General features: G+C 42.8%; 2 protein-coding genes across 3 annotated transcripts; both read left to right on the top strand.

Moving 5' to 3' along the window:
• The first annotated feature begins 707 nt into the window (after positions 1-707).
• On the top strand, positions 708-24247 carry hoxa3a (homeobox A3a). Of its 2 annotated transcripts, XM_074687416.1 has the most exons (5): positions 708-740; positions 5985-6106; positions 15851-15911; positions 19632-20211; positions 22683-24247. In XM_074687416.1, exons 4-5 carry the CDS (start codon positions 19749-19751, stop codon positions 23468-23470), a joined length of 1251 nt encoding a protein of 416 aa, XP_074543517.1. In that variant the 5' UTR covers positions 708-740; positions 5985-6106; positions 15851-15911; positions 19632-19748; the 3' UTR covers positions 23471-24247. The 2 variants fall into 2 exon arrangements, with proteins under 2 accessions (XP_074543517.1, XP_074543518.1); XM_074687417.1 differs by lacking the exons at positions 708-740; positions 5985-6106; positions 15851-15911 and adding an exon at positions 17592-17735.
• On the top strand, positions 7565-9612 carry hoxa4a (homeobox A4a). Its single transcript, XM_074687418.1, has 2 exons — positions 7565-8033; positions 8560-9612. The coding sequence occupies exons 1-2, from the start codon at positions 7616-7618 to the stop codon at positions 8889-8891; spliced, it is 750 nt and encodes a 249-aa protein (XP_074543519.1). The 5' UTR covers positions 7565-7615; the 3' UTR covers positions 8892-9612.
• Positions 24248-25390: the final 1143 nt, after the last annotated feature.

Genomic DNA, 25390 nt, shown 5'->3' with positions numbered 1-25390 from the left:
AATTGTTTTTTCCAGGACTGGAAGACAAGAATATACTATAAAAATAATGAAACTGATAATGATTGCCAATATAATAAACTTTCTACTGGAACGGCAACTTTTCGGTGAGTTTTTGTAAAATTTCCTTTCTCCATTTGCGCGTTTGGAGCGACCGCTTACACTGAGTCAGTTTCCTCTGTGTTTTCTAGTTTGTTTTTTCATGTTGGTGCTTTAAAAATCAGCCTAAGTTACCTGAGCTTAAATCTTGAATTCAACAGGTCTCTTGAATGAAAGCTTCATGTCTTACTCACCTTGCTGGAGCTTGGGGGGTTTTGAGGGGGTCCTTGGTCACTAACCGGCTCCAGGGGCAGTGCGTCCCCCTTTGCGCACAGACTCCTGGGCTTTTCCCGGAAAATCAGCCCGACTTTTCCAGCTGTAAACTTTATTAGGCTCGACTCTGGCTCTCTGACATTTGGGTGCTAAATGAATGGGGGGTTTTGTCTATGAATTAGATCGTAAAAATCATCCGGAGCGCGGCCAGATAGGCTCACTGGCCATAAACGGTCACGTGGTGGCCATTAAAGTAAGTTTTATGGTTTTGGGGAGTTGACAGTATATTGCACATAACATATAATCGCACTGACGGCGAGGCTTCGTCTGACTCTCTCTTTGCAGGCTGTAAGTGTTACTTGACCGGTACAGAGAGTCTGTTTGGCTCACTATGGACAGGACGCTCTCCAGGACGAGGAGCGCGTCTCTGGGTAAGTTTCTGCAGACTTTCCGGTAGCGCGCGAACAGCCAGGCTGTGTCAAACAGCCGTATTATTGTATTCGCTCCCTCTATCTGTCCCTATTAGACCATTACACTAATTTGTCAGTTGTGCAGTGCTGAATGCTGGTCTCGGCAGATGTTGCGCAGGGTTGGGTCCGGCTCATGGCTATTTAATTGCTTCCTTCCCCGTGTAACTTGTTTCCCTCCATCTGTGGTGTAACTCATAATCCATTTTTACATGTTGGATAATTATCTCTGTGTCCATTTCCACCCCCTCAAACTTCTACTTGTTGTCGTTTTATTGCATTGGAGGATTCACAGAGCCAGAAAGTTTCCACGGGGTGTGTGGAGTGTGGAGGTTTCCCTGATGAAGTTACGCGCTAATGCAGGCCTGTACATTTACAGCTATTGGATTCTGTTTGTGCTTATGACTTCTGGAAGTTGTTGCTTCATCATTTGGGGGAAACAAAAAAAGTTGCAGTTGTGGTTTGGCTGCGCGCTCCACATGTTGGCACCGTGTTTGGCTCCGGGCTGTAAACAGTGTCAAGTAAACACAACATGGGGACAAACAGCAGCAGGGAGACGTTTGAAAAGGAATTCCGTTTTGTGTTTGGGGTTGAAAAGTTCAGATGACCTCTTTAAAAGTCACTCTCGCTTTGTGCTGACCTCTTGTCCGAGCAGTGACCGGCAAATGGACCCCGATCCCCAAAAATTCATGGACTATAAACAGGAAACTGGTCACTTTCCTAGCTTCTTATTTTTTGGACGTGTTGGGCTTTTTCTTTTCATCACTCCTGGATTAGTTTTGCTCTAACGAGTGTGTTACTTGACGCGCTCGTGTCTAATTTCGACATTTCGAGGCCAGATATGAAAACAACTCAAATATTACCGGACATCACTGTATAATGAGTTTTGGCAGCTCTGAGTTTTTTTTCCTTAGAGGATTTGCAGAAGAACCAACTATTATATTCCAAATGTACCCGGGTTCCTTTTACGCACAGGCCTGAATCACCACAAAAGGCCATCACACGTTATTTGGTATCATGTTTAAAAATAAGATCTCATTTAATCCTGGTTTTATCAGGAATAGCTTAAACGATTTCAATCGATGGGTAACAAAATTTTAGGTATGCGAAACAAATGTCTAACCAATTTTATCCTTCCTCTTTTAATTTCGATCCAACAAAAACTGAAAGTGATCCAAAACCAACAAAAATATGGCTCGAAAGTTCTGTTTTCACCCATTGTTTCAAGACTAACACATTTGTTCATTGTAGTGAACGGAAGCAATTAGTTTAGAAAAAAAATAAAATAAAGTTTCAGGCGCTGACTTTCACAGTATGGTCTCAGGGTGCACTGAAATTATAAAAGGACACGTCGAGAGTGCATCTATCTGGAAATTAAAAGCCTATACGATAATTCATAAGAAGATATTTCGACAGAGCCACATGTGCGGCAAACTGCCAGGAGAGCGAGGGAGAGGAGCTGTAGGTTCATCTGGAGGTCAGCCACAGCACCAAGATAAATCTGCATCCTCTCTGAGCCACCAGCAGAGCTCGCTTTAGGCCAAGTTCACTGTCAGTCTGCTGTATGCAGGAGAAGGGGGATCTGCTCACACACTCACGGTACAGCGCACCAACACGCGCACGCACGTGCGTTTCACGTTAATGGCACGTTCGCTTGGCGTTGCCTATGAGCATAATGCGTAAAAATGAATTTAGCGAAGGGACACGCAGCCTGTGGTTGCATCGTGCACCGGAGGAGAAAAAATGTGAGGAGAGAGTGGGAGTCTAACTTTAAGAATGGCCTCCAACAAAGACTTTTGGCTGCTTTGGTGTCTCTATAACGCTAATGAATGATTTGCATATTTTACAGCTCTATTAGGCTTGAGTGGGAGCCGATTGGATTTATCTTTCCACTCCCTTGTTGGAAGCATCATAAAGCTACAATCGCGTTTTAGGTCTTATCCTGGCATCTTCTCTAATTATGAAATTTGGGGAAATGATCATCCTGATGGCAAGAGAGAAACACATTGTTCAAATCAATTTTTCGTTTCAAGAGGGCTCGATGCCTCACCGGGCTGGGACAGATGAGGGGGAGATAACAGCAGCAGCAGAAGAGGAGGAGGAAAAATTGGGGTCAAAAGTTTACGCGCTGAACAAGTCTCCGTCATCTGTTCTCTCCGAGCTTGATGCCAGCCTTATAATAGCGATCTTGACTCTCCACACAAAAGACAGAATAGCTTTGAATTACATATGTTGCACGATGCACTCCAGGTGAACCCTGGAAGCGCGGTGACCTCGCGTTTGGGACCGGGGGAGAGGACCCCCCACCCGTCCCAGGCAACAAGATTGAGTGGCTGGCGTTTTATTAAGGCGGTTGATTGGTGAATTTCCTTTGAATAAATTGCATTTGATATGTTTGGGGACGAGGGCAAAATTTGCATTTTGAGGATTGATACTCTCGACCCGGTCACAGGGTAATGGGAAGGCCCACAGCCCCCAAATCGAGCCCCCGGACCCCTTAAAAATCATTTAGCCCCTCTCTTCCTGGTCTGCTGAATAGAATCCTTTAAAGAAAGCAGAAACGGCACAGATGTTTTTTGACTAACAATAAGAAAGTTCTAAAAATTTTCATTTTTTTCAGAGTGAATTGAATACTTTCACTTTTAATTATATTTTTAAACTAGGATTTTAAAAAAAAACACGGTTACTTTTCTATCCAAAGGTTCAAAATATGAAACCTCTGGTTGTTGGCGTTGAGGCCGAACGATAGCAAACCAAATTTTAATAAAATTTAATTTAAAAAAATGGCGCCATTAGATAAGATATTTTAAAACGCAATGCTAAATATAATAACTTGAATGAAAAGAGGCTAAATTGGGAAAAGTAGTCCCCACCATGGCGCATGATCTCATAAACAACCTGCATGGCGTCACACGGAAATAAAACAAGCTTTTGTCAAAAATTACGGAAACAAAGCATAGATGAAATCAGAATTAAGATAATTTTTTAGAATTAAGAATTTAATGCAGACAATGCTCTCTTTTACAGTCATTTTATTTTCAACTCAAAGTAATACCAGGAATAAACATTTAGAAATACATTATGAAACATACGTTTGTGCGTCACACAGTGCATCTTTTTGTACGATGTACCCTTTAAATGTTAAAATCAAAAACAAAGTTATGAGAACTACCAGCAAAAAATGTTTACATTCATATCATAGTTAAGTTTTCTCTGGGCGTTGATGCTCAACCATGAAGACTGTAAATTCGTTCATTCTGTGAATTATTCCTGTTCTCATTTCAAGTTGCCTTTTAATGAATGATTTCATCTTTAACGTTAATCTTTGGTTTCTTTCAGTCATTCAGTCATGGAAAACGTTGTTTGGTCTTAGTTACACTGGCTGAGTGTAACAGATTCCAACAACAGGGGGAATAAGGAAGTTGTTTATAGTCTTTCTAAAGGATGCAGCTCCTCTCCTACAGCTCGCACTGGCTCGAAGGTTACAATAACGTCCGTCTCCTTAATGACTGCTGCTTCACATTAAAAACCTACAGAGCACTGTTGTGAAAAAGTTCACTCTGCTTCCCAAATATGTGAAAGGATAACCACGCGTGACACTGAAACAGACAAACATTTTATTCCGAGGGCTCACCTTTATCAAAACATTTCCATGAAGGTATGAAAAGTGATCTCTCGCCGGAATCTTTGTCACATCTGGAATGCAGGGAGGATTTTTTATTCAGGCCGTCACAGCTCCGGATAGACAGGAGACCTTGTGAGAAGCATCTGCAATTTGTCACCATCGTCGCAGCACTTCTCTGATAATCTAAATTTACAGTAAACTGTCAGCATGATGTATAATCTTAAATAGACCTTCACTTCACAGTATACGTGGTGGAAGGAGACACCATGATCCAACTGTTGGATAGTTCAAGTCCCGAGATGTGTGTGTTGCAAGACTTTTATTGATATTTCATATAAAACGAAAAATACATTTTCAAAGAAATGCTCATAGTAAGGTAAATTAATTTAGAAAAACTTTTAAATGCATCATTTTTATCAAAGAGTCGACTGGTGTTGTTATCCTGTTAAATTTTGTGAGTAACGAAATATAAGGAAGCGTCATTGCCTTTAGATACACAGCAGCACCTTACAGGAGATAACAGGAGCATCACCAGGAGTGTTTTCTTCTTTGCGTGTTTTACAGCACTTAATTGGCTGTGATGGTAACTCTAATGAAGTTTTTAACAGCTGAGAATTAATAAAAATGTGGTCCCCCCGCAACAAGTACCTGTAAACACAGAGGGGTCATACTGAGGCGAGGATAACTCTGAGTGTAAGTGGATAATAGCCGTGCTGATGTGGCCCATATTTACACTGGACATATATAACAGAATGGCAGCAGACTGTAAATTTAGATATCATGTGAAGTTGTCTTACCGCTGACATTATGTTGACATATTGCCTCTCAGGTGGTCTCTGGGCCATGCGGATGCACCGTGGATATATGGCGCAAAGTAGCACGAGCTGCCACTTACAATAAGTTAGGTTTGAGAACGGCTGTGAGATACACAAGATAGCAGCAACAGCTCTGCCCTACAGCAACAGTGTGAGCACATGAGAAGTCAAAGATGGAGGAGAATAAGAGTAAAAGAGGAATTCACCCCTTTTAAGTTTTATGCTAATACCGAGAACTTTACTGATAAAAATATTCATTTCAAGTAAAAACAAATCTCTCAGCTTCTTCAGCAGCACATCCCCAACGTTGCGTGGTCCTCTCCTTCCAAACATCCAAACTCTAAGTTCGACGAGTTATTTTCGAGACAGTTGGACCCCTTTTGGACAAATTTTAAAAACCTTTTGGAGACCTTCCTGAATGCTGCCCCCCACATCAGCTCCCCCAGAAGTTGAGCAGAATCTGGACAACTGAAGTCCAAGTCCGGGGTGAACCTCAGGTCACTGCGTCTAACAGATATGAAAATGTCGCCCCTTTGGAAAAAGGGGGCACGCCTTGTTGTTTAACAAAGACTGTCAATGGGCAAGATTAATCAGAAACAAAATGGAAACGGTGTCACTTTGGGGTCAGGCAGAAGTTATCTCTGTTCAGTCACAGAATAGAATAGAGGGGGGGACCAGAGTGAAAAAAAATAAAAGGAAAGAAAAGAAAGGAGTGAAAAAAAAAGCTTTCAATATTTCCGAAGTTTAGCCTCTTGTTTCTCCATGCAGAGGCCTTGTTGACGTGGACAGTGAGGACGAGCTTTTTGAAGAGGAGCTGGGGATACAGTGAGCCGCCTCGGACATGTGGAGGAAAGACGAGCTGGACATGATGGCTGCAGGCGAGAATCACGGTCAGACATTTTTACTTTTTGTCCAATTTGTATTCAGACATAAATATACCTAAAAACACAAGGCGTTAAAATACGAGTTTCATTGTATTTAGAAAACATAGTGAGGAAATTATTTCTCCAAAGAGTTCCTCAAATTTGTACTGGAGTACTAAAGTATTGATCTATCTAAACTTGACATAGCCATCTACTTTAAACATGCTATATTCTTTCACAGTTACAGTAACCCCAGGTTGCTGTACTCAGATAGGCACCAACATGGCCACCCGCAAATGTGTTAGGATTTTTTTTGGATATCTACTCTTGGGCTTCTTTAAAAAAAAAAAAAAAAAAAAAAAAAAGCAAAACCCCGCATATTATCACTTTCTAAAAAAAAACTTGCTTAAACAACTCTTAACAGGTATGAAAGTGAAGGAAAATAAGAACAAAAAGAACTAAATATCTGCAAACTTATGAGCATTATATGCATATCAATTACATCCAATGGGAAAGGTGTGTAATAAAAGTGTTGTTGCCTGTGAGTTACAGTATAAACATAACATTTCTCACTGTGTGCTGTTTTATATTTCCCATGCTTTTGTTAGTGCATAGAAATGCAACAGACGTGCACCTGCAAGTGTGTGGGTCCGTTTCTGGCAGTTTAAAGTAGGCCTCTTATTTGCTGGTGGTGAACGCGCGATCAGTGCCTCAGGAGTTTTTTTTTTGTGGTGTTTTTGCACAAACAAAGTGCAGAAACATTTTACAGTTATGGCTGTTTTCTTGTTAATAGAAGGAAGGAGTGTCACACACATCTCTAGCCACGAACGGAAAGATCAGAGGTTCTTTTCAGGTGTTGATGCTTATGCAACGTGACAGATGAAGAGAAATTTTGGTTTTTGCATCTGTGTGTGTGTGTGTGTGTATAGTTCAGATTCTAGTGGTGCACAGGTCTTCATACACAGGCTTGTGTCCGCAGAGGAGCGGCTCGTCAGTGAGCGCGCTCAGTTTTCCATTGTCATCATTTAAATTTGCAGTTTGCATGGTTGTTTTTGCGCTTTCCGTTCATTTGATCATCTTTTTGGTTTAAGGGCTCGCTTTCACAACTCGAACAATAGATATATATTCCTCTGATAGACATAGTCTTTGTTCATGGTGGCCTTTATTTTCTCAGGGTTTGAATTACGCATCCACTGTCTCTTCCAGAGGATGTGGATTTTTCTCTCGTGCAGGAAAGCCTCACCCACAGAAGTTTGGCCCCATGCAGTAAACAAGTTAGTTGATTGCTTTTGCTTTATATACTGTGATTTAATAAGGAAAACACCAACGTAAGCCAGTCCGAGCAGCGTTGGTGGTACCAATGCCATGCTTTCCATTGGTTCCTGTTTACATGATGCCCACAGGACACGCCGTGATTGGTGGCGCCTCACACGTGACCAGGCAACTTTGTACATTTGACAGGGAGTAGGAGGGTTTTGTGGAGATCAGAAAAACGACAGCGCGATAAAAATTAGTATTGTTGCACTTCACAAATTAATGACCATGAGTTCCTACTTGATAAACTCCAACTATATCGAGCCTTCTTTTCCTCCATGCGACGAATATCAGCAGAGCGGATACATCCCCAACCCCGGTGATTACTACGAGCGGCCAAAAGATACGGGCTTCCCCCATCACGACGAGCCATCCTATCCGAGGTCAAACTATACAGAATCGGGCTACGATTACGGTAACGTCCCCGCCACCGGACTCGATGATTTCAGCGACGGGCATCACGCACAGCCGCAGCCGGTCCCACAGAGCCACGGTCCCCGCCTCACCGCGGCCCCAGACGGTGGCGCAGGGGCAAATGCCAGCAAAGACTGCAGCCTCGCCGGTGAGGTGTATCCCGGTGTAGCGAAGGGCAAGGAGCCGGTGGTCTATCCCTGGATGAAAAAGGTCCACGTTAGCACCGGTGAGTTATCGTCACGGTTAAACAGCAGAACCACTGAGAAACAAGCACTGGAACACACGCGAGCCTATTGAGGCAGCACTAGTAGCAGCCCTTACAACAGCAATTTACGACTATCGAGCAGCAGGGTCGGTAATTAAGGACCCTCGTAAATTTTATAGCCTGTGTTCGTCTGTCGGGGCCATGTGCCTTTGTTGCTTTTTAAACCCAAACTACCTCCACCACTGGAGCCGAGCCAAACTGTAATATCCAACCCCGCTGTTTTGTTAATCATTTCTAAGCTTGATCTGTCCCTGGATGCGAGTGCTTGTACACTCGGCATCTCCACATTAAGGTCATGTCTGTAAACTGAAACAAGACAGAGTAAAACAAACAGAACGGTTTAAATGTCAGAACAAATACAGCGATGTTTTATTTTTAATTTTTATCTTCGAATGTGCTCAGTGGAGGGAATAAGGAGCTTTGGAATAAACGCTATCATGTAACACCTGCTTGCTTTCCTCTATATGGCTTTTCTTCCTCCCCCCAGTCAACGCAAGTTACACTGGAGGAGTGCCCAAGAGGTCCCGCACTGCCTACACCCGCCAGCAGGCTCTGGAGCTGGAAAAGGAGTTCCACTTTAACCGGTACCTGACCCGGCGCAGGCGGGTTGAGATTGCACACACCATGTGCTTGTCCGAGCGCCAGGTCAAGATCTGGTTTCAGAACCGGAGGATGAAGTGGAAGAAGGAGCACAAGCTGCCCAACACCAAGATCCGCTCCTCCAGCTCGGCCTCGTCCTCAGCCTCGGGGGCCCAGCAGCAGCAGCAGATCAAAACAGGCCAGCAGCTCGTCCCCACGCCGTGCACTGCAGGTCTATAGTGCCTGAGCGAACCCCCAACCCCGCAAGAACCCCAATCCAGACTGAGATGGCAAATAACACAAGTGGAATTTGATGGACCGATTCTCAGTATTTTACACTCATGGTGTTCTCTCCTTCCCTTCGCCTCTGCCATTGGGCCCCTGTCACGTCCTTTGTGCCCTCTCCCCACTCTCCGCTCGTCCTCGCCCTCTTCATATAAGCTTGAAATCCACCTTTAATTGCCACAGTGGCAACTGAAGCGTTTATATATTTGTTTATTATCATGAAAGGAAGGATAACGCACATTCAAACATAGGACTTGGATCAAAAATGTATTATTACAGTTAAAACTGAGGGAGTTATAGTAAGTTGGAGCTCATTTTTCTATGTTTTTATGATTTTTTTCTATCATTGCTCATGGAAAGTTCTAATATACTTGAAAGATATTTAGCGAGAGTTAAGATGCCTGTTAGAGAACCACACGGCTGTTTTAGAGGATTGGCATCAGTCAGAGTAACAGTGTAGTTTGTGTGTTTGAGTGGGTTGGTTTACTGTTGAATGTAGTCCAGGAAACTTTCACATTTTAATGTACATAGGCAAATCATAATGAAGGCACAATAAGGAAAGAATTTCGTCATGTAGATTTCTGTTTGTTGTTGTCGTAAGGTCTAGTTTTCTTTGTGCTAGTCCGTCCCATGTTGTGCTGTGTTCTAAACTGTGAATATTTGTATGTGTTGTCTCAGTAAAGACCGCTGTGATGTAGGTTAGTATAGCTTCTATGTGTCCGTGTGAAATAAATATGTTCTTCACTTATAAAGCTGGTTTGGTTCTGAACATTCTGTCAATGCGTACACTGATTTGATTTTCTCGTGCAAGATTTATTTTTGAGCGCGCGTAATTATGTGCCAAATGCGTACTTCTTTTAAATAATCCTCAAATTGTGGATTAATTTTTTCAAATCAAAACATTTATTTTCATATTTATTTACATTTCAATACGTTCAAAGGGATTCCAGCAAATATTTATGCTTTTTAAAGCTTTCTAACAGTTATGTAGTGTTTGGGAATGCGTGCGTAAAATTGTGGTGGTGTGAAAGAGCTCTGGAAAACACACTGCGTCACACTTTCACTTTATATCCATATGTCAGTTTAACTTTATCTAACAAAAATTGAAACATATTTTTCTTTTTAATGCAATACAGAGTGAGCCAGTGTAGTATTCAGTGCGTAAAATTACGCAGTGTCTTAAAAATTTATCCGGAGTGGAACACTTCTGATATTAAATGTTTAATATGTGTATACGATTAAGTGTGAAGTATTGCAAACTTACTCTATCTGCAACATATTGCCCCAAAGTGCAGTGATTTTGTCCTCCATTATGTCTTTTATAGCTCAATTGCCTGTAGTTCTAATCCGTGAAATGCGCTCGGATGTCATGCGTATTTTCGCGGATAAAGATGAAATGTGGAAAGAATTTATGAGGCAGATATCAACTGCTTATGCAGTGGGCTTTGCTCTTCAGGCGGGAATCAAGGCAGTCCTGGGTTGTTAAATGTATCCGTTCACACATATTGTTCTCACTTTGCATTATGAGGAGATTTCAGCCAGCCTCAGTGCACCAGAGTGTGAGTGTTGGTCACTACCTGCTACATCCAAACAATAGAGAGTTCAACCAGGGGACACAGCCCGCTCTGGCCAATCATCGGCTCGGAGCACTTCTTCTGACCCCTGACCTTTCGACACACACTCAGTGTTCAGACCATACATCAGCGCTTAGAGCTCCTCAAGCTTTTTCTTCCCCTTACCCAGAGACAGCGCGGAAACAAAACGATCTCAAGGTGTGAATTTGAGCCATGAATTTTCCCAAAATTATTTCAAGAGACAGTCCTTGTGCGATTAATCACAGAAACACTTGTGTCAGGCCGTGGAGGGTGCAGATATGAGCTGAAACAGGGGGTAAAATTAAGCATGATCTTTAATATGTTGTGGCACTGATGGCTTCTGTTCTTCATGTAGGACAACAATAAAAAACAATGAATGCGATTGCAATGCATTTAATCGTAAAACAAAATCACACGGTGAAAACTCAGACAGTAGCAGATACACAGGATCAACAGTATTTAGTACCTGAATATCATCGTTAATAAATTACCTATTGCAATTTTCAAATGTTATATCTGCAGCAGAATTTGTAAGTGACATTATAGCCGATTCCTTGCACTCTGTATTTTCATGTCTCCACTTCAGCTCTCGCTGCAGACATGGGCTCTGTGCAGGAGATGGCGTTAGGGCTGATTGACACAGATTTTGCGCAGACTCCCAAGAAACCCAACTAGTTCAATTACGGATCTCAAGTCATTTGATTCACGAATAGAGGTCACTTCCAATGTTCTGAAATTTTAATTCGCCAGTTCACGTGACTTGTTGAATAATGAATGCCCCCGGGGTCAGAAATAGATCTGAAAATCTGCCTTATTTTCATTTGAAGTGATCCTCTACAGGGTGCGGGTCACATCTCTTCTCCCCTAACAAAAACTCTGGACTCAGACCGTCATGACCTGTGAGTACATTTGGATAATATTTTTTCGTGAGATTATCTTGAGAGCCTGAGAAAAATAATGCTCCACAACAGGGAGAAAGAATCTTTAGGTCAAGTTTCTGAGCTTCTTAGTGTCGCAAGTAACTTATGAAAGTCAAATTATTGGACATTTCTCTCGTGAAATGTGAAACAGGGTATCGGTAAAAATTTATTTACATTTAAAATCAAAGGTAACACTCTGAAATTACCAATAAAATATGAGTCAAAATTAAGTAATTTTATATTTAAGTGATTGTTATACAAGGCAGGAGGTGGGAACTCTGCCTGATAAGAAATCCTTAAACTCACCAAGTTAGAAAGGGTAAAATATGAGCTTCCCAATACATGTTTTATCAGAGTCTACATCCAATTAATTTGAAATAAAGTGAGAAATTTTTGCTGCGATTAGTGTCCTAATAGTTTGGCTGAAATACCGAGATGTGAAGTTATATTACCAACATCCGTCTGTAGGATTTACAGGGCTTACTCCTGAGGTCGCCCTCTGTGTGTATGAATAAAAAGCCCAGCGAATCTTAGTCCCTGTGATTTGGATTTATTTGAAGGTTAACCAGTGTGCATTTTACTCATTTATTGCTGAATTTAAGTCAGCAGCATAAAACGCAAGCCTGTTGCGTAGAAGAACCAATCAGTAAGAGCAAAAACAAAAGTTTGGACACAGGTTAATCATTAACAGTCTCGGGAATATGTGAACATGTTCATAATTAAAACAGTAATTATGAAGTTGTTTGTTATGCTCAGATGACTGTTTTGCTTTTACCTTAACAATGTAACTATATATTGCACAAAAACATTTAACATGATCAGAGAACAGTTTCAGTTATAAAAGAGTCAATTAATTCAGCAGGATTATCCAAAATTCTTTATTACAACCAACTTTACTCAAACATTTCCGCTGCTATGGTCCCTCTGAGAGATGTTTCCAAATCTGCCAAAGCGTTGAATTTCGCTTTAGCCTTGATGTTGGCCGCTAGAAATCTCACCAAAAAAGTTTTATCTTGACTGAAAGTATCTTTAACCCATGCTGACCTGTCAAGAACTTCGAGTGTCAACAATGTGGAAAGATATGGACCTCAGCTGGCCAACAGCCAAATGTCTGCGCCTTTAACTCCTCTTTACTAACAGTGACTAAGGAGTCCTGATTTGTAAACAATCTGAAATATTTAAATTCTCAAGCAGTCTAAATTTGAAACAGACAAATCTCAACTTCGAGAAAAAAGTATATGCTGAAAATGTAGTTCTAAAATTCGAATAAGTTTGCTACCAGCTGAAGGGCTTTTGGTTTCCATCCTCTGCTTGTTTTTGAACTCAGAATAACTTCCCACTCGACTCCCTGTGAAGCCTCTGCCCGGGTCAGGGAAGAGTTCAGGTGCGGTGGCGAAAAGCAACGAGGGATTAGCTTCCAGTGCGCGGTGACGCCGAGGTTCAAACTCCTGCAGACAGCTTCGCATCTTCCTGTCGACAGAGAAAAAGAGAAGAAAACAAAATCAAAAGTGATTTTCTGTTGTTTAACAGATCAGACTTACTTTGCTGTTTAAAACCATGCGTTTAAACCTGTGCGTAAAGCTTCTATCTGAATCCTTCATCATCAATATTCCTCTTTCTGAGGTACTGAAGGTGAATTAATAGGAGCTGCTCTGCTTCTGTTCCTGTCTTTAAAAAGTTTGCCGCTCAACTTGTAGTTTGAGGAGACAATGACTGGTGTGGGAGTGGGATGCTGTCTATGTCCGCCCCACATGATTAATAGTGTGGTGGGATTTTTCCACGCCCGCTGCTCAATGTTGACGGAAAACAAGCGCCAAACGGTGCCGAAATGAGAGGAGCTCTTCCGGGCTGGGACTTCTGGCAAAATCTGAAGTGGCACAAGCCAGATATCCTCCATGGCACACGCATGGCACACTCTCACGTTAGGATTTGGTAATAATTTTGCGGTTGAAACAATCTGCAACCGGATTTTGGCAGAGTTTTCACCTTTACCATCATGCACTCCCCCTTCTCTTTCCAAAATCTTCAAACTTCCTTCGCACAAACCTGTAATTTCCCTCAGCTGGTAGGAAACGCGTAAGCGTGTGTAGGTCGAATGGGGGTCTATGTTCTGATCAGCGGGGTCGAGCAGCAACTCTTTGGTTCCCTCATCTCCACTTTCCGCTCACTGCTGACTGTTACATACACCTTAGGACCACCAGGACGCACAGCTTTTTTGAGTAAGACAGGTAAATGTGTGACTTTTGTTTTCAACTGAGCCCTGAGCATGCAGGCTATTGCTGATGGAGATCCAGAGGCACACTAAGTGGTGCTACAACCTCACTGTGGGACAGGAGCGGGGGGGCGATGTCGAGTAAAGCTCCATTTAGCCCTGGCTTCAACGTGAAGAGAAAGAAGGAATGATGGGGAATTATTATGCTGTGCTTCAAAATGCGTTTTGTTATGGGAAAGCGCTCTCCGTCTATCATAGGCTGGTGTGAACTATCTGCAGTGGAGAACAGTCTGCTGTTAGCCTGGCTCTGAGCCGTGGCTGCACTTGAAACTCGGCATAATACGGCAGGATTAGCTCTTTCAGCCGCTAACAGGCACAGAATATATATGACACTTTAAAACTGACGGAGCAGTCTTTCCCCCTGAATGGGCGACACGTGGAAAAGCTGCTTCTCTGCAAGAGACCTGCTCCTCTGCCAGATACATTGCAGTGTCACATAGCCCTCTTTTTTCTCCCTCCAAACTGATCCGTTTCTCCTCAGGGGCAATGACTGCCTCCATTAATGATTCACGGGCTCAAATAAAAGGGATTTAAGTTGACGTTGCGTCACGTGAGCAGGGCGCATAATACTGCGCGATGTTATGGCACGGAGAAGAAAACCGGAGCCCCGGTCTGGCCATATGATGCTGATTATACGCGGGTTACCCCCACTTACCGTGAGGGGAGTCCGGTCTTTGTAGTTTATTTATCGAGGGGAGAAAAGCAGCAGCGAGGCAGACTGAAGCTGAGAGGATCCCTGGTTTGTGGATGTATTCAGCTGCTGTCACGGACGGATATGTTTTTCCACGCGGACAGAGTCAGAGCGCGAGCTTTGGGAGGATGGATTTTATTTTGAGGTATTTCCGCCGATTGTTCATTACTGTCGTGAGTTATTGCTGCGTGAAGCAGAGGTCAGAAAAGAGGGTCCGGGGCTCTCACAGGGTGAGAAAATAGTTATAAAGCAAATTTATCTTTCTGTTATTATGTGATGATTAAAGCTAATAAAACACAACACCAATAGGCCTTGAAAATGAACACAGCATTTACTGGTTATTAATTAAGGATTGAAGATTTAATAAGGACGGACTGGTAAGATGCGCGCTTTGCTGGATTAATTCTCACTAGCAAATCGTTTTATTCACAGCTAGAGAGGCATGAGCTAGAATAAAGACTAAGACAGCAAAGTATTTCTATTGTTTACCTGATTTTTAGTAGCACGAGCAGCCATTTGGATACAGAGGCCTGCAATGCCGTTTGTAAATAAAGCAGCCATTTAAAAATCTGCTTCTTAGTAAAAACTCAAAGCGTGTGGCCGCTCCGAGGTTCAACCGGTCCTATAAAACAAACCGCCTCCTGTCGTTCCGTGAGGTTTTTTGTGCGTAAATGATGCTACAAAACGAGCGCAATAAAAAAGTCGAGCAAAGCGGTGGGGTTGTGTCGCTCCGCCGGGAAACGAGGATATAATGGGAGACGGAGTGCCATCCAGGACCGCGCGGCCGCGCTGAGGTCACGGCGCTCCTGCTTGATTTATGGGCGCGGGGACTTGGGGAAGATGGTGCGCGAGAGCTAATGACTATTCGATCCGCGTGGAGAAAATGCTCACAGGGCAGCAGGGAAACAACAAACATGCTATTTGCATATAGGCCCATTTTCTATGTTATGGTGATATTATACAAATACACAACGTTGTTATTGTTAATTGGTCTGATCGAGGTGGGATTTTACATTTGGGCTTCTATTAATGCGCTCTATGATAAGGTTTGATGGTCTTGTGTATTATACGGGTCAGGGTTGTTTGAACATTTAAAAAATGATAAATTTGAGAAGAAAATATAATTCATGAGTCCTGTAGTTTTTCTGGTAGCCATTAAAGTAAAATAAATCAAATTAATGATTTAATACAAATTCGACATGAATGTATTTTTTAAAAGGTTGAACATTATCTCAACACATTTCTATTAGCCCTTCGTCAGATGTTTGGTTTTGCACCTTTATACAATAGGCCAAAACCACGGCGCATAATAAAACAGATTTAGGCACATTTTCAAACAATAGAAACAGAAATAAATGCATGATAAAAAATTTGCAGAATCATTTCAGATGTTGTTATATCCTCTGAAAACTGAAAGCATTTGTTCCTCCTTACAGAAATCCAGCCGTGTAAACTCAGGCCATCGAACGGTCTCGGAGCCACCTTGAACTGCCTTCAGTAAGTCCATATATCTTTATTGATTTGTGTTATGAATGCTTGATGGTGATATCCTTATTCAATTTCTAATAAGTACCACACACGCCCACCGAAACTCGCGCAGGGATAGAGAGGCAGCTTATGGCTTGTACATTTCCTTGTAGCAGCAATATGACCAGCGCGAGAGCAATAATTCCTTCTCCTCCACTTGTCTTTGTGGTGTAATTTGTCACTATAAAAGTGACGAGGGGGATCGCTGCACTTGGAGCGCTGCCTTACTCCCTTCAAAAACTCCATTCTGAGAAAACCGTCTGCCATTAGCTGCTACAGTTTACTGCACTAAGTTTTTCAAAATGCTTATTTTATCAACATTTTCGATTTTTTTTTCTGCACATGATTTTTGATGTATTCTACGCAGAGCAGCGTTCAACCATCAGCCCTCTGACACTTAACCCTCTGTTTAGGTCCAAATTAAAGACAGACGAATCAGCAGTTTGAGCACAAAGAAGTCAATGATTAAACAAAGTGAAGACTAAAAGAAAAAGCCGAGCTGGCTAAAAAAAAATCCTCACGTGTGAATTTTTGTCCCACTCACCCTCCCACGCCGTCCATGTCTTCTACTTCTTTCTTTTTAATTGTGTCGTTGAATTCAGTCCCAGAGTCTGAATTCAGCAGAGAAGCTGCAGCTCTGGACATGTTTACAGCCGCGGGACGCTTAGAAGACATAAATCTATTTTTCTTTCATTCTTTTTTTTCTTCTGGCTGCAAAGAGGCAACATTACCCTGCAGAGGGATTCCCCCAGCTGCCGGCTCTCTCCCCCGCTCCTCGCTGCAGGTACTCCACTCTGCCTTTTGGTGATGAAACTTCTTCCCATTTTTCACACCCTGCTCCCGGTGGGGATTTTCCCTTGATATACAACGAACACGGCTTTGATGTGAAGTTATTGTGCTTTCTAATCTCTGGAAAAATAGTTTGTATACTGCGAAGAAAGAGCCATGAAGGCAAACGAGAATCTGGTGCTGCAGTGAGAACGAATTACGCGTCCTGGTACGAAAGGATTGAGGATCATATGCAAAAATGTGGGTTAATGATTAAGCCGTGGATAAAAGCTCTTTATGTCCCCTGCAAAGCGGCTGAGTCTTCCTTTGTATTGTCCTCTCAATCCAAAATCTCGGCCACTCAGCTCCAAACTGAACTGAAACGCGTGGAGTAAATAACAACAAAAGCACACACAAAATGGATTCATATTCTGCTTGTAACGAGGCATTATTTTTTCTAGACACTCTGGAGCATTTGGTTGGGGGAGGAGGAGGAGGAGAGGCAGCCACTTGATTTGAACTAGCTTTCCAAGGCGCTACTTATTTGCATAATTTTTTTTGTCTATGGTGACGCTCTGGTTCGGGGCAGTTCACTGGTGTCTGCATGGTACTGGTGGAGGATCACACAGTCCAGCACAGCCTAAACTGGCTTTAATGTTGCTATGTGAAGCTCTGGCCACTGCTCTTTAAGCGGGACTTTAAATTCTTCAATCCAGAGGCCAGATAAGTCTTATCTTGCTGACCTGACTGCTCGCGCCTGCTTTCGTAATCTCGGTTTACCCATCCACGGCGAGCAGAAAAAAAAGAAAAGGAAGAAAGGAAAGGGGTCCTCTCGGCTCTTCCCTTTTTTGTTGTGGCTGCTAATGCTTGGTGTATGGCAGGGCGCAGTCTACTCTTGCTGCTGCTGCTTCACCCAGCCAGCCAGCCCTGCCTGTAAACTTTTTCTCTGGATTACTGCTTTGATCGATTTCGCCGCTGAATGAGAAAATACCGCTCGGTGCTCTGCATTCGTCGTCAGAGGATAAGGTAAGCAGGGCCAGAAATAGGCTCCCTCGGTTGTAAATGGCGGAGTTTGTGTGTCGCGCGGTGATTTATCACCGTATGACTTAGATCTCGGTTCAGGAAGAGTTCACACACACTGAGTCAGGCAGCCAGATTTCTCTTACGCGGAGCAGGCTGCTGCTGCGGCTCCACGTACAAACGCTCCAGTCTGTCATTTGTCTCTCTTTCTCTGCCATTTATGACTATCGCTATGGCTCGCCTGGAGACACACAGCACCCAGCTCCCTCATATCTTCTCCCAGGTCACCGTGAGTGCACAGAACGTGAAGACACCTTCTTTCACTCTGCGGTTGAGCTTACAGAGGGTGACGCTCAGGGCTCATTTTAGACTGATTTGCTTCTTGTTGTGCACGAATGCAAAACGCAAGAGATTATTTACAGTTACATTTAATCTCTTTATTTAAAAAAAAAAATCTATTTACGTCTGCATGCTGCGGGACATCATGGACTTTGAAATTAAAATAGCTATTTTCGTATTCACTGTGAATCTATAGGTTAAATGCTGTTCTTGGGACTATTTTCCTACCATGCTATGCTGGATGTTTTTTCTTTACTCATGAGGAGCATCTATACTGAGTTTATATTTTTTATTTTAACAAAATTATTACACTTAGGCTCCAAATTGTCTGTTGCCTTCATTGGGCGACAACTGGACTAAAGCTTGTGTGTACTGAAGAAGTTTTATTTCAGAGCCATACAATTTAGGAAAAGGTTGTTTTTGACTGGAAAAAAAAGTTGTTTTCTAATATTTCTTTTAAGAATTTTTTATATCCATTTATTCACGTTGCACATCAAAAACGTGTGAATATAGTGATTATTCACATTCACTGAGTGGCCCTGGTTAAACGCAGGGGTTTGATTTTCTGTATTTTATTACTTAGGTCACTTTCTGTCAGATTTCTCCAAACTGATCCTGTAATCTGTGTCTATTAGAGTTCTCAGATTCCCCAATAATCTCTCAGACACTGACCTCCATGCTTACCTGCCTGAATGATGGTGCTTTAGCAGCCGCCTCTGGCTGCACCTTCACGGTTTTCTGTCCGGGCCTGGCTGCTCGCTGCCGCTCATTCCGGCCCACTGACCCCCATACATCACCGCGCCGGGCAGCCGCAGACAGCACCGACAGCCTCCATTATTATGGGCCGGCAAGGAAAAGTTCACTCCTTGGTCATGGAGATGCACCGGCGCCCGCCCGGTTTTTCAGGTTTCCTCGGGGCCCTTCAATTTATCTTGCCGCATGCAAAGCAAAGAAAAAAAAAAGGGAGAATGTGGTTGTTGTTTTGCTTTGAGCCAGGTGCCCCGGGAAGCTCAGCACGCTGAGGTCTGTCTGTCTGTCTAAGTTAAGGAAGATTTTTTTAACAGTACAAGACAGAAGTGGTTTAAAGTTTGTGGGAATAGACTGAATAATTCCACCTGCTGCGGAGGAAATTAGATACAGTGTTGACAGGCCTGTTGGTAGCATAAAAATAAAACAGAAATATTATTTTTCTGTGTGGTAACCCGCTAATAAGCTTTCCCCACAACACCTCCAGTATTTCTCAGGAATGTATCTCTGTATTCTGTTACACTGTTAACAGGCTGTGAGATTTAAAATGACACGCAGTTTCTATTTAGCCCCTAAAATTGATTCTGCAATCTGAAATGCTTGTAAAGAGGTTTTGTTGTGATGTGGTTTGGCACAGATGGTAATACAAGGTTAGTGCATGCCTTTGTGCCCTGTGTAAGCCAGAAGGTAAACGGTAATAGTCTACAGGACTGCTGGCCCTATCTCGCTTCCATAGTCTCCAGTGTCACGCCTGTATTGAAAAGTAAGATGGATCGCTACCATTTCTTCTCCTCACAGTGCTTCTTGTAACCCTAGGTTCACCCGAGGAGGCCATTGGCGGAGAGGCGTCACGTGACCACGGGGTGCCAATGTTATTCTACAAGGGTGTCAAGACCCTGTCAGTTTCTGAAATAAATATTGGGAAACGGCGAGATGCAAAAGGCAACCTACTACGACAGCTCCGCAATTTACAGTGGCTACCCATATCAAAGCGCAAATGGCTTCAGTTATGATGCCAATCAGGTCCAATATCCCCGCGCCTCTCATGTGGAAAGTGAGTACCATCGACCTGCCTGCTCCCTGCAGTCTCCTGACGGCTCCGTGGCTCTGCAGAAGCCGGGGGAGATGGCGGAAAGCTGCGACAGGACCACAGCCGTTCAGGCGGCGCAGTCTAAGGTTCATCCCGAAAGCAATCAACCGCAGGTGCCGGTGTCAGGCCCACCCCCTCCCTCACAGTCCCCCGGTGCTATCAGCCATAACACAAGCAACGGGTCCAGCCAGCCCAGTGCCAAGAACGGCTCCCCGACCTCCAACACCCGCGGCAAACATATCTTCCCCTGGATGAAGGAGTCCCGTCAGAACACCAAGCAGAAACCTGCCAGTAGCTCCAGCTCAGGTACATCACACACACACACACACACACACACACACACACACACACACACACACACACACACACACACACACACACACACACACACACACACACACAGACACACACAGTCAGAGACCAGAAAAGTGGGATATCAACGAGTGAATACAACTTTTCATTTTGTTGCATCGCTACAACTCATTGTTAACTCAGTGGTATAATATTACACAACTATGTGTTTCTTCTTGTTTGAACTTTTCATGACAAGTTATCTCCTTAGTATAGTATTTTTTGATATCACATAACCACAGAAACAATATGACAGACATCATTGCATGTACAGATGATTGCATTTTTTTAACCCACTCCATACATTTCCTCCATACGTCCCAAACTCTAAACCAACACTTGAAACCTCAGATGCAGTACATACTGGTAGATTGGAAGCCACGAAAGAAACATTTGGGAGAATTACATTCCACCATTTGTTGTCCCTGTGCCCTGCAGCTGACCTGTCCCTACTGTAAACACCCATCTCCACTGATCACACAGTGTTCCCACAGACAACAAACAAACACGCACAACAGTTGTTTCAGTTTGTCCTGATGTTTTGATTAGAGGAAGGCTGGTGGGTCAGAGTGGGGGTCTGTGTTTTGGGGTTTCTCTTTTAACTAAGAAACAACCTAAAAAAAATCATACAAGCCTGTCATCCAATAGAGATCTTATTTTGTTACCCGTAAGAGTAATGATCTCAAAGTGCCAACATGTGATGCACGCTTTACGCACGCAAGAAAAAAATCAAAAGGGTCAATGTGGGATGGTGGGGATATGGTTCCCCAATCACATAAAACCTGTTTTTAAACGAATTACTGAAATCTTCAATATTTATTTATTTTTTCTTCAAATTCTGATCACAATGTTTTTCCAATGCTGGCAGAAGGCATTTTTACAGTGAATACCGACAGATGCGAAGTGTTGAGCCTTCTACTAGATTTTTATTGATGTGTGTATGAGAATGGGTTCGAAACATATTGGTGCGTAATGATCACGCTTTAACAATTGCATTACGCAAAACTCAAAACAAGATTCTACTGTTAAGGTGAATGTGACAGGGGTCCCAGTTCTCCTCAGCCTCGCTAGGGACTGTCAGAGATTCCCATAACCACTATGCAAACCATACATGTTAAGGGGAAAAGTGGCTACAGCAACAGAAATTCAAAGAAGTATAAAGAAAAACTCTTAATTTTACGCACAACCTAGATCCTGATACCAGATCAGATTCTAACTTGTTGGTCAATGTGGGAGCATTTGTCATGCCACATGCGATAGGAAAACCCAAATCTTACATTTTAGGAATGCTCACATTGTCTTGGTCAAGTTATTTGATTATAATTTGATATTATTGACAAAGAAACGTGGCCTTTTGAAAAAAACAAAACAAAAAAAACAACGTACCTTGAGATGAATTTATTGAGTGAAACGACACATCTGAAAACTTTTTACAATAACTTCTTTTTATATATTTCATACGATATCTAAAAAAGGGTTTACGCACAATATAAAACAAAAATAACCCAGAATTGAGAGGACATTTTCCCAATGAGCCTCTTTTACGAATCTACATGCACAGAACTCACAGGACTTAAAAATATTCTAAATCTATCAGAAAGTAATAACCATTGTCGTAAGTGATTGCTATACATACATGGGTGTTTCTCCTTTTCGCCTCAGCCTCTCTTAATGCCTATAATGATATAATGGGCTCAGGTAATACCATGCGTCATTCCTTTTGCTCCACGTTTGGGTGACAGGTAGTAAAATTTATTAGGTGTTGGCCACGTGCCATAGCAGTTAGTTAGACCAGCGCCTTGCTGCTCTGCAGCCAAGCTCCAGCCTCTTAGAGGGACAGGCTTATCAGAGAGGGCGAGGCGAACTGCTTCATACACCCTGAGGAATACATAATGCTTATGTTTGCATTACGCGTGTGCTGCTCTGTGACTACGGGGGGAGATGAGGGTCAAAATGTTTTCGTAGGAAACTTGAGGTTACCTGGTTCCGCATCAGATATTGACATACCATTCTCCAGGTACATTCTTTTTTAAATTTGCTGTTGGTGGGGCTTGTACGCATGCGCGGGGTGCATACATTGATTAACTGTTGTATGAAGCCCTTACAATCCCGTACTCTACAGTAGAGAGAAGATTTATCAAAATGTGGTGTTTGCATCACAAAGAGGCGCACACTTGCACATGCGTGCGTGAAAAGCAGAAGAGAGAGAGTCGACGATAAAACCCCTATTTCAGAGCAGCAGGGCTTATTTATCTAGCTTACTGTTTGCTCTGGATCCCCACCCCCTCTTGGTGGTTTAAAGTTGTTATCAGCTGTGTGAGTGTTGTCACACGGTTTAGCTTTCACTCTCACTCTCCTGTCTCTGTACCTCTCTGTCTCTGTCTGTAATGGATTGCTGATTGACGCGCTCTTCTCCTCCCTGACAGTGGAGAGTTGCCCCGGAGACAAGAGTCCTCCAGGGTCAGCAGCATCGAAGAGGGCCCGGACAGCTTACACCAGCGCGCAGCTAGTGGAGCTGGAGAAGGAGTTCCACTTTAACCGGTACCTCTGCAGACCCCGGAGGGTGGAGATGGCCAACCTACTCAACCTCACTGAGAGACAGATCAAAATCTGGTTCCAGAACCGCAGGATGAAATACAAGAAGGATCAGAAAGGCGTCGGTATGATGCCTTCCCCTGGTGGACAGTCCCCACGGAGTCCTGTGGGCCCTGCCTCCGGTGGTGGAGGCGGGGGAGGAGGAGGCGGATACCTCAACTCTATGCATTCTCTTGTAAACAGTGTACCTTATGACTCCCAGTCACCGACGTCTTACAACAAACCTCATCAAAACGCGTACGGTATGGCCACGTCATATCCCCCTCCTGTGAACAACTGCCCGCCCTCACAGAAGAGGTATCCCGGGACCGACTCGGCCACGCCCGAGTATGACGCGCACCCTCTCCAGGGCAATGGCAACTACGGGACTCACATGCAGGGCAGCCCTGTTTATGTCGGCGGAGGTTACATGGACTCGATGCCCAACTCTGGGACCTCCGTTTTCGGTTTGACCCACCTTTCGCACCCGCCGTCCACAAATATGGACTACAACGGAGCAATCACAATGGGCAACAGTCAGCACCACGGAGTGTGTGATCCCACACCGACTTACACAGACCTAACGCCGCACTACTCTCAGGGAAGAATCCAGGAAGCGCCCAAACTGACGCATCTGTAGCGGCGGATCACTCCGCCCATTGTCTTATTCACCTCCAGACACATCACTGCTTTGTTTCTGCGCCTCCTCCACGCCTTCCACCTCCTCTCTGCTTTTGTTTATTTTCTCTATAGTTTGATGTGTGAAGTAGCGTAGGATAAATAATCACGACTTGCTTGAATTTTCTCTATTTGCTCGTGTTATTGTCTCACAAAGCCCTTTACCTGGGCTGTAGAGCGGGAGGGAGGGGGGCACAGTATATGCATAGGCCTATTTAATCTTTACTTTTGAAATCTTGTTTTAAATTTGAATCTCAAACAGGGTATTATGAACATATGTTATTCATTTTAATGTGAATTTGTCCGTCTTTTATTTATCCGCAGTTGAAGAATTGTGTTTTGCATTTTGTTGCACTTGTGAACGGATCCTTTGCAGAGCCACGGGCTGGGATTGTGAGGGAGACACATTTTCAAAAACAAGGGTCATGGGCTTACACGCAACCTCCCTTGCTTGTGTTGTTCTATTGGACTATCTGATGTTATTTATTTTGTTAGGTGTGAAGATAAAGGAGTCCTTTAGTATTATTTGACACCTCTGCGATCTTTGTGTAGGGTGAAGGTTGGTGGAAAATTAGCGTCTCGGCCCTTTTCCAGCCTTTACATGTCTGCTGCGGCAGCTCACCGTGTTATCACAGGCTGCTCCAGTTTCTTCGTCTTCTTCTTCTTCTTCCTCCTCGAGGTGGTGTTTTCTTTCTTCAGCGAATGTAAAATCAATCAGTCATGCAATAAGGGTGCAAAGAAGGACACACGTTTCTTTATTGAAGAAAAAAGAAACACATCATCATTTTTTTCTCGATGTCATACATTCCATGCTGCTCCAGTCAGAAGAATAAATAAAACGAATTGAAATATATTTGCAGCAAAGCTTTTAATTAAGAAGCACCAGAAGCATTTCACACGACACAAAAAGATTCCTGAAATAATTTTGAAAAAAAAAATAGTTTTTCAATTTTACATTTTATTTTTCTTCTTTTCTTAATAAACCAATACAACGGGATAGAAATTACAAGAAGACACAAAACACATTTCTTAAACATTTAATACAAAAATCTTACACAATAGTACAAAAATAATGACTCAATGATGAAAATGAACATTTTTTAAAATCTGATTATGTACCCAAAAAATGTAACAGCAATGGTTGCATCTCAAAAGCTTAAAGACCAATGGCTGAGGATAAAAGTGATAAAGGAGAAATGCTGTTTTTATTCCTCTTTCAACGTTAGCTCATCCTCTCGGGTGGCCTTCCTACCCTCCTCCTCGTAGTCACATCCATAATAATTAGAATATTAGGAGGGCCATTCTGCAAAACAAAAAAAGAAAAACAAAAACATAAATGAGACGTTGTATGAAAGTAATGTTTTTGAAATTCAGTTAGTCAAATGCGGTCAGAGATTGGATGACAAGCTGCACTGGGATCGTTGTCTTATTCTTTTGCAGATTTGCTGAAAATAAATCAAAAGGAAATATTTCGAATACAGACGATGGGTGCCAGAAACGGCAGATAATTCTTGTGTATGATTTTTTTTTTCACGAGTGGTTCTAGCAGAGATTTAGAAATATAGTATTCATAAACATAAATGTTTCATTATCAGTAGTCATTTATAAGCTTTTGAAACACACTACATGCGCCAGTGGAGCAACAATCCTGCTTTTGTTTTGCATATCCCATTTTTGGGAAATAATTTTAGCACACTAAAGAACATTTTCATTTCCAGTTTCTTTTCTTTTTCTGTTTTATTTTTCCTTGTTTTTTTCTTTCTTTCTCATGATGTTGTCTTTGTGTAGCTGCAGCATATTTTGTCCTCTGATTTTGCACTGAGAATTTCTTCCAGCCAAATCTGATTGATATCAGAGGGCATGCACATTAGCAGCCCTGACA

Source organism: Halichoeres trimaculatus, unplaced genomic scaffold (genome assembly GCF_033239565.1).
Source record: "Halichoeres trimaculatus isolate MK-OKI-2021-1 unplaced genomic scaffold, fHalTri1.1 fHalTri1_scaffold_14, whole genome shotgun sequence".
In the NCBI taxonomy this organism is placed as follows: domain Eukaryota; kingdom Metazoa; phylum Chordata; class Actinopteri; order Labriformes; family Labridae; genus Halichoeres; species Halichoeres trimaculatus.
This window is presented reverse-complemented; position numbering and strand designations above follow the sequence as displayed.